This window comes from Salmo salar, chromosome ssa15 (genome assembly GCF_905237065.1).
Source record: "Salmo salar chromosome ssa15, Ssal_v3.1, whole genome shotgun sequence".
NCBI lineage: Eukaryota > Metazoa > Chordata > Actinopteri > Salmoniformes > Salmonidae > Salmo > Salmo salar.
In genome coordinates, this window is record NC_059456.1 from 107,788,902 (window position 1) to 107,798,400 (window position 9,499).

Genomic DNA, 9,499 nt, shown 5'->3' on the forward strand with positions numbered 1-9,499 from the left:
TACTGCTGTATAATATCAGGTAGGGCTGTACTGCTGTATAATATCAGGTAGGGCTGTATAATATCAGGTAGGGCTGTACTGCTGTATAATATCAGGTAGGGCTATACTGCTGTATAATATCAGGTAGGGCTGTATAATATCAGGTAGGGCTGTATGCTGATAATATCAGTTAGGGCTGTATAATATCAGGTAGGGCGGTAATGCTGTATAATATCAGGTAGGGGCTGTATAATATCAGGTAGGGCTGTACTGCTGTATAATATCAGGTAGGGCTGTATAATATCAGGTAGGGCTGTATAATATCAGGTATGGCTGTACTGCTGTATAATATCAGGTAGGGCTGTACTGCTGTATAATATCAGGTAGGGCTGTATAATATCAGGTAGGGCTGTACTGCTGTATAATTTCAGGTAGGGCTGTACTGCTGTATAATATCAGGTAGGGCTGTACTGCTGTATAATATCAGGTAGGGCTGTATAATATCAGGTAGGGCTGTACTGCTGTATAATATCAGGTAGGGGCTGTACTGTTGAAATGTATTGAGTCAATAACTATTCAGCCCTTGTATTATGGCAAGCCTAAATAAGTTCAGGAGGAAAAATAATTTTAACAAGTCACATAATAAGTTGCATGGACTCTGTGTGTAATAAGTGTTTAACATGATTTTTGAATGAGTACCTCATCTCTGTACCCCCACACATACAATTATCTGTAAGGTCCCTCAGTCGATCAGTGAATTTCAAACACAGATTCAACCACAAAGACCAGGGAGGTTTTCCAATGTCTCGCAAAGAAGGGCACCTATTGGTAGATGGGTAAAAAAAACACACAAAACCAGCAGACATTGAATATCTACAAAGTATTGACTGAGGGATGTGAATACTTATGCAAATTAGATATTTCTGCATTTCATTTTCAATAAATTTGCCAAGATGTCTAAAAACTAGTTTCCACATTGTTATTATGGAGGTATTGTGTGTAGTGGGTGAGAAGAAAAAAAAAAAACTATTTTAATACATTTTGGATTGAGATTGTAACACAACAAAATGTGGAATAAGTCAAGGGGTGTGAATACTTTCTGAAAGCACTATAGTCTGAAATGGACATAAAAATGGCCTGGACAAATTTCCTTCCTATAAACAAAAGTCAGACGTGCTTTGTTTCTGTAAAAGAAACCAACCTTGAACTTACATTTCTTCACCAGCTCAGCGACATGTTATTTTAACGATCGTTTGTCATCGAGCCAGATACAATGATATTTGTAGAAAGGAACTTGCTCAATTTGTGTACCGTTCAAACAAGTCATTACAAATTCTTTTAAATCTGGGACAAATAAAAGAAATTGTGGGACAAATTTAAAAAAAAAAAACATGCATTTTGTTTTGATTCAACACTAACTTAGATCCAATAGTGACCTCATTTTGTTTGCATTCAGCACTAATGTAGATCCAAGGACAGCTTATCCATCAGAATTTTTATTTTTTTAAATGTATTTTACCAGGTAAGTTGACTGAGAACACGTTCTCATTTGCAGCAACGACCTGGGGAATAGTTACAGGGGAGAGGAGGAGGGGATGAATGAGCCAATTGGAAGATGGGGATGATTAGATGGCATGAGGGACAGATTAGGAATTTAGCCAGGACACCAGGGGTTAACACCCCTACCTTACGATAAGCACCATGGGATCTATAATGACCTCAGAGTGTCAGGACACCCGTTTAACGTCCCATCTGAAAGACAGCACCCTACACAGGGCAGTGTCCCCAATCACAGCCCTGTGGCATTGGGATATTATTTAGACCAGAGGAAAGAGTGCCTCCTACTGGCCCTCCAACACCACTTCCAGCAGCATCTGGTCTCCCATCCAGGGACTGACCAGGACCAACCCTGCTTAGCTTCAGAACCAAGCCAGCAGTGGGATGCTGGGTGGTATGCTGCTGGCAATAACAATAACATTCTGTCTATCATCCAAGGCATTCACAACAAGCACGGTTGCCGTAGTGATGCTATGTTAGCGTCTAAATCCAGATTGATTAACATTAAGAACACCATTTAGCCGTTAGGTTGACCAATAACTCTAGTATTTTCTCAAGGGAGCCTGGAAACGAGTCGATAATTATCAAGATCACTACAATCCCTGACCTTACGGAGCGGCAGCACCAAAAGCAGTTTTTTTATTTTTTAACACACTTTTGGGATATTTCCTGATACTAAAGTTAAATATAGAATGTAGTGTTACTGAGCCAGCAATGAGAGGCGCTACATACTTAATCAAAGACAGGTCCAAATTGTTTACCCCTAGTGACTTCTGGGTTGTCGATACCTAATAAGGCAGCAGGAACTTCGGTTTCTGTGAGTTGCCAAAAAAAAAAAAACCTTGAGGTTGACTGACTGGTCACATGAGGTTGACTGATAATGAGGTTGATTGATAATGAGGTTGACTGGTCATGAGGTTGACTGGCCATGAGGTTGACTGGTCATGAGGTTGACTGGTCATGAGGTTGACTGGTGATGAGGTTGACTGATCATGAGGTTGACTGGTCATGAGGTTGACTGGCCATGAGGTTGACTGACTGGTCATGAGGTTGACTGACTGGTCATGAGGTTGACTGACTGGTCATGAGGTTGACTGGTCATGAGGTTGACTGATCATGAGGTTGACTGATCATGAGGTTGACTGATCATGAGGTTGACTGGTCATGAGGTTGACTGACTGGCCATGAGGTTGACTGGTCACGAGGTTGACTGGTCACGAGGTTGACTGGTCACGAGGTTGACTGATCGATGAGGTTGACTGGCCATGAGGTTGACTGGCCATGAGGTTGACTGGCCATGAGGTTGACTGGCCATGAGGTTGACTGACTGGCCATGAGGTTGACTGATAATGAGATTGACTGATCGTGAGGTTGACTGACTGGCCATGAGGTTGACTGACTGGCCATGAGGTTGACTGACTGGCCATGAGGTTGACTGATCGTGAGGTTGACTGGCCGTGAGGTTGACTGGCCGTGAGGTTGACTGATCATGAGGTTGACTGATCATGAGGTTGACTGACTGGTCATGAGGTTGACTGACTGGTCATGAGGTTGACTGACTGGTCATGAGGTTGACTGACTGGTCATGAGGTTGACTGACTGGCCGTGAGGTTGACTGACTGGCCGTGAGGTTGACTGATCTGGCCGTGAGGTTGACTGATCGTGAGGTTGACTGATCATGAGGTTGACTGGTCATGAGGTTGACTGATCGTCCATTGAGGCAACTGGAGGCTGTATGTGGGAAGAACAGTCGGCTGCCTGGACCACAATTTCATTCAAATAGGAAACCAGCTGAGATAAAATGCTGATTAAAAGCATCACAAATCTGAACTTTTTCAGTAATGATGCAGGACTCTAAAACTACTTGATTAGACAGGAAGTAGAGGAATGACCCCCGCTTCAGTGAATTAACGTTTTTCCAGAATCTAGCAGAGTCTGTCATAGCGCTAAGGAAGTAGTTTCATTTGGCCTGTTTAACAGAGTCTGTCACGGCGCTAAGGAAGTAGTTTCATTTGGCCTGTTTAACAGAGTCTGTCATAGCGCTAAGGAAGTAGTTTCATTTGGCCTGTTTAACAGAGTCTGTCATAGCGCTAAGGAAGTAGTTTCATTTGGCCTGTTTAACAGAGTCTGTCATAGCGCTAAGGAAGTAGTTTCATTTGGCCTGTTTAACAGAGTCTGTCATGGCGCTAAGGAAGTAGTTTCATTTGGCCTGTTTAACACAGTCTGTCACAGCGCTAAGGAAGTAGTTTCATTTGGCCTGTTTAACAGTCTGTCACAGCGCTAAGGAAGTAGTTTCATTTGGCCTGTTTAACAGAGTCTGTCACAGCGCTAAGGAAGTAGTTTCATTTGGCCTGTTTAACACAGTCTGTCACAGCGCTAAGGAAGTAGTTTCATTTGGCCTGTTTAACAGAGGCATGGGACCTATTTCTCAGTTGCCTAAATAGCTGCCAATCAGCTAACGAGCCAGTTTGTCTAGCCTTGGCCCAGAGTTGGTCTGAGAATACAGGAGAGTACCTTTGATTAGTTCGTTTTTTTTACTCTGAGTCGCTTAAAAGAGGCATGTTTATCAGCCAGAGAGGTAACAGTGGATGATAAAAATTCAACTGTCAAAACAGGGTCAGGTATGCAGCTAGTAGAAAGCTCTGAATGATATAGATCACAAAGGAACTCTTGGGAAAAAAAAAAAAATGTCTCTTCACAATTATACGAGGGTCAGCAGAGTTTTTCAATTTGCTATCTCTAATGCAAGAAATAGGCCAGTGGTCGCTGATTTCACTTGCAAAAACACCACTAGCCAAATACTTATGGGGACAGTAGGCCAGGATAAGGACAATCAATTAGGAGTTTGCAAAGGTTTTTTTTTTTTCCACATTAATCTGAGTGGGTTTCGTTATCAACTAAGTTGAACTCAATACATCTTTTTTTAAACTGGTCTGAAGCATGTGGAAACCAATCAAGATTTAGATCTCTTAACACAACCAGTTCAGATACCAGAAAGGGTTTTAAATAAATCAGAAATAATCCCAACAGCCTCCGCCAAAGTGTCTGTGGGGCGGTAGACCACACCAATAAATATATGCATATTTTGGCTTCTGGAAACTTTTATAACCAACAGATCATATTATTAATTAATATTAATAATTTATTATTATATTATATCATCAGCACATATTTTGAGGACAGAGATGCTAAGACTGCATGATGTCTTAAGAGAAGATCTGATAAACAGTCACCCCTCTCCTTTTTTAGTTACATCTGAAAATGTTGACATCAAACTTTGCACATGTACCAGTCCAAGTCCTCTGCCAGACTGGAAAACAGCAGGAGTATCCGTGGTAACAAGAGTCGATAGAACAGGGCCTCTCGAGCGGTGGTCTAGGGCTGCCTCCGTCCCGGGGGTCTAGGGCTGCTGCTCCGTCCCGGGGGTCTAGGGCTCCTCCGTCTAGGGCTGCTGCTCCGTCCAGGGGGTCTAGGGCTGCTGCTCCTCCGTCCCGGGGGTCTAGGGCTCCTCCGTCCCGGGGGTCTAGGGCTCCTCCGTCTCGGGGTGCTAGCTCCTCCGTCCCGGGGTCTAGGGCTCTCCCTCCGTCCCGGGGTCTAGGGCTCCTCCGTCCCGGGGTCTAGGGCTCCTCCGTCCCGGGGGTCTAGGGCTCCTCCGTCCCGGGGGTCTAGGGCTCCTCCGTCCCGGGGGTCTAGGGCTCCTCCGTCCCGGGGGTCTAGGGCTCCTCCGTCCCGGGGGTCTAGGGCTCCTCCGTCCAGGGGGTCTAGGGCTCCTCCGTCCAGGGGGTCTAGGGCTCCTCCGTCCAGGGGGTCTAGGGCTCCTCCGTCCAGGGGGTCTAGGGCTGCTGCTCCTCCGTCCCGGGGGTCTAGGGCTCCTCCGTCCCGGGGGTCTAGGGCTCTGTATTGCAGTGTTAGCTGTGCCACTAGAGATTCTGGGATCTAGTCCAGGCTCTGTCTCAGCCGACTGCGCCCGGGAGACCGATGGGGCGGCGCACAATTGGCCCAGCGTCGTCCGGGTTAGGGGTAGGGTTTGGCCGGCAGGGATGTCCTTATCCCATCGCACACTAGTGACTCCTGTGGCGGGCCGGGCGCAGTGCACGCTGACCAGGTCGCCAGGTGTACGGTGTTTCCTCCGACAACATTGGTGCGGCTGGCTTCCGGGTTAAGTGGTCATTGTGTCAAGAAGCAGTGCGGCTTGGCTGGGTTGTGGCCGCACGACTCTCGACCTTCGCCTCTCCTGAGTCCGTACGGGAGTCGCAGCGATGGGACAATTGGATACAACAAAATTAAAAAATAGAACTGGATGAGCCACAATGGACTTTATGATTGGATTAAACTTTGCAGAGCTAATAGTAAAATTCAGGTAAATTCAGGCACAACATTACTATTGGCATTATAAAATACTGTTGTTGAGGAGCTGGGAGTGAGAAAGGTGAGAGAGGGATTGAGAGAGAACGAGAGAGAGAACGTGGGAGAGATAGGGGAGAGAGAGAACAGGAGAGAGATAGGGGGAGATTGAGAATGGGAGAGAGAACGGGAGAGAGATAGGGGGAGATTAAGAATGGGAGAGAGAACGGGAGACAGATAGGGGGAGATTGAGAGAGAACGGGAGAGAGATAGGGGGAGATTGAGAGAGAACGGGAGAGAGATATGGGGGAGAGAGTGAGAACGAGAGAGAGAGTGTCTGAGATAAAACCATCCCTAATCTTTTTCCCTCTGGATCTCACCATGGAAACATAGCTGTAATTGTGTCCCTAACCTTCCAGTTACACCTGATGGGAACACATGGGATTCTCACAGCTGAGAGGGAGAGAGGAATTGTATATATTTTTTATTTAACCTTTAACTAGGCAAGTCAGTTTAAGAACAAATTCTTATTTTCAATGACGGCCTACAGGGGAACAGTGGGTTAACTGCCTTGTTCAGGGGGCAGAACGACAGATTTTTACCTTGTCAGCACGGGGGATTCCATCTAGTAACCTTTCAGATACTGGCCCAACACTCTAACCACAAGGCTTCATAGATATTTAAGTTTATTAGCAACAAGTAAAATAAAATATATAAAAAAAAAAAGACCCACTTCACTCATAACATTTACTTTCATCAATATTGCCTTGAATCTGTACAGGTTATCAATAATCACAGCTAACATGGCTGGGGGTTTAAACGTCTATCTGGCACATATTATAATTACACGAATGCATTGTCACGTCCTATTCCAGAAGACGTCTGATTGATTGAATCGTTTGGAACTTGATCGACCCCCAGAGCTCCAAAAGCACGTTCACCTCGTCCCGGGTCTCCTTCATCATCGTTCTGCATGACGATTCCATAAGGAGTTGAGACAAGAGAGTACAAACAGCCTCGCACCCAGGCTAGAAGGCACATTACATTACGAGCCAGTATAACCCCCCCCCCTTATAAAACTGTACTGACCAGCGTACACATCCTTCATGTTTAATATCACCACCATCTCGAAATGCATCATGGGACTATTGATAAACAATTAAGTTGTGATCAGTCTTTGATTTGATTGGTCTAGTCTGTCACGGATCACTTTGCTCGGTCATTGACTGCTCTGGTCTGCCATCTCGGCGTCTGAGCTCAGACTCAGCTCTGCGATGTGGTACAGGGCGAAGTCTGGGGAGAGACGGGACGACAGCGGTGATTGGCTGACCTGGGCGTCCCTGTCTCGTGATTGGACCATGGCCTGACGCAGGCAGGAGATCCACTGCTGCTTGTTGAAGGAGTCGTTGGCCTGAAGACTGTGAGACTGGGCCTTAGAGCGCCCCCTACTGGACACCCTGAGACAGTTACGAACTGACAGACACACACACACACACACACACGGAGGGGAGACAGCGAGAACAGAGACGGACAGAGAGAGGAAAGTCATCATCATCATCATCATCATGGCTCAAACCTGTTTTATGTAATATTGAGTTTAAAAACAGACGCTGTAAAAACACTCCATCCACACCTTTGTCGTTGCCGCTGGTGAATGCGCCCCTGAAGGCCCCTCCCCCGCCACCCTCCCCGTCAGGTAGGTCTTCTAGGTGGAGCGTGGCGGTGGGGAGGGGCTGGCGGTACACCTGAAAGACCACGCACCCTTCTTTGTCCTCCACCGAGCGGGTCAGAACCAGACACAGCTCAAACAGGAACACATGGAGCTTCTACAGGAGGACGGGTACACAGGGGGTTCAGTAAGTATTCAGACCCCTTGACTTTTTACACATTTTGTTACGTTACAGCCTTATTCTAAAATTAATAAAAAATTGGTTTCCCCCCTCATCAATCTACACACAATAACCCATAATGACAAACGCAAAAACTGGTTTTTAGAAATGGTAGTTTTTGCTTTGTCATTACGGGGTATTGTGATGTCACTACGGGGTATTGTGATGTCACTACGGGGTATTGTGATGTCACTACGGGGTATTGTGATGTCACTACGGGGTATTGTGATGTCACTACGGGGTATTGTGATGTCACTACGGGGTATTGTGATGTCACTACGGGGTATTGTGAAGTCACTACGGGGTATTGTGATGTCATTATGGGGTATTGTGTGTAGATTGATGAGGAAAACAATTAATTGAATCCATTTTAGAATAAGGCTGTAATGTAACAATGTGGAAAAAGTCAAGGGGTCTGAATACTTACTGAACGCACTGTATATAATAGTAACCTATTGGGGCGGCAGGTAGCCTAGTGGTTAGAAAGGCAGGCAGCCTAGTGGTTAGAGAGGCAGGCAGCCTAGTGGTTAGAGAGGCAGGTAGCCTAGTGGTTAGAGCGTTGGGCCAGTAACCGAAAGGTTGCTAGATCGAATTTTAATCAGGGGAACCGGTTGAGACCAGGGTCGTTAATCAGGGGAACCCTGATTAAACAAATGTAACATTAGACTCCTTTATTGCCCTTGGGAATCAAGACGCAGGGAGTTCTGGGAATCAAGACGCAGGGAGTTCTGGGAATCAAGACGCAGGGAGTTCTGGGAATCAAGACGCAGGGAGTTCTGGGAATCAAGACGCAGGGAGTTCTGGGAATCAAGAAGCAGGGAGTTCTGGGAGTTATTTTTATATATATACACAGTTGAAGTCGGAAGTTTACATACACTGAGGTTGGAGTCATTAAAACTCGTTTTTCAACCACTCCACAAATTTCTTGTCAACAAACTATAGTTTTGGCAAGTCTGTTAGGACATCTACTTTGTGCATGACATGCAAGTCATTTTTCCAACAATTGTTTATAGACAGATTATTTCACTTATAATTCACTGTATCACAATTTCAGTGGGTCAGAAGTTTACATACACTAAGTTGACTGTGCCTTTAACCAGCTTGGAAAATTCCAGAAAATGACATCATGGCTTTAGAAGCTTCTGATAGGCTAATTGACAACATTTCAGTAATTTGGAGGTGTACCTGTGGATGTATTTCAAGGCCTACCTTCAAACTCAGTGCCTCTTTGCTTGACATCATGGGAAAATCAAAAGAAATCAGCCAAGACCTCAGAAAAACAATTGTAGACCTCCACAAGTCTGGTTCATCCTTGGGAGCAATTTCCAAACGCCTGAAGGTACCACGTTCATCTGGACAAACAATAGTACGCAAGTATAAACACCATGAGACCACGCAGCCGTCATACCGCTCAGGAAGGAGACGTATTCTGTCTCCTAGAGATGAACGCACTTTGGTGCGAAAAGTGCAAATCAATCCCAGAACAACAGCAAACGACCTTGTGAAGATGCTGGAGGAATCAGGTACAAAAGTATCTATATCCACAGTAAAACGAGTCCTATATTGACATAACCTGAAAGGCCGCTCAGCAAGGAAGAAGCCACTGCTCCAAACCGTCATAAAAAAGCCAGACTACGGTTTGCAACTGCACATGGGGACAAAGATCGTACTTTTTGGAGAAATGTCCTCTGGTCTGATGAAACAAAAATAGAACTGTTCGGCCATAATGA

At 45.5% G+C, this 9,499-nt stretch overlaps 1 protein-coding gene across 1 annotated transcript in view; it reads right to left on the reverse strand.

Moving 5' to 3' along the window:
- Window positions 1-6,549: 6,549 nt before the first annotated feature.
- The window catches only part of LOC106594155 (rho guanine nucleotide exchange factor 3), a 19,005-nt gene continuing 16,055 nt past the window's right edge, over window positions 6,550-9,499 (reverse strand). Inside the window, 2 exon segments of the mRNA XM_074112235.1 lie at window positions 6,550-7,353; window positions 7,514-7,706. Of these exon segments, the coding sequence (XP_073968336.1) occupies window positions 7,100-7,353; window positions 7,514-7,706 (447 nt within the window). The 3' untranslated portion in view covers window positions 6,550-7,099.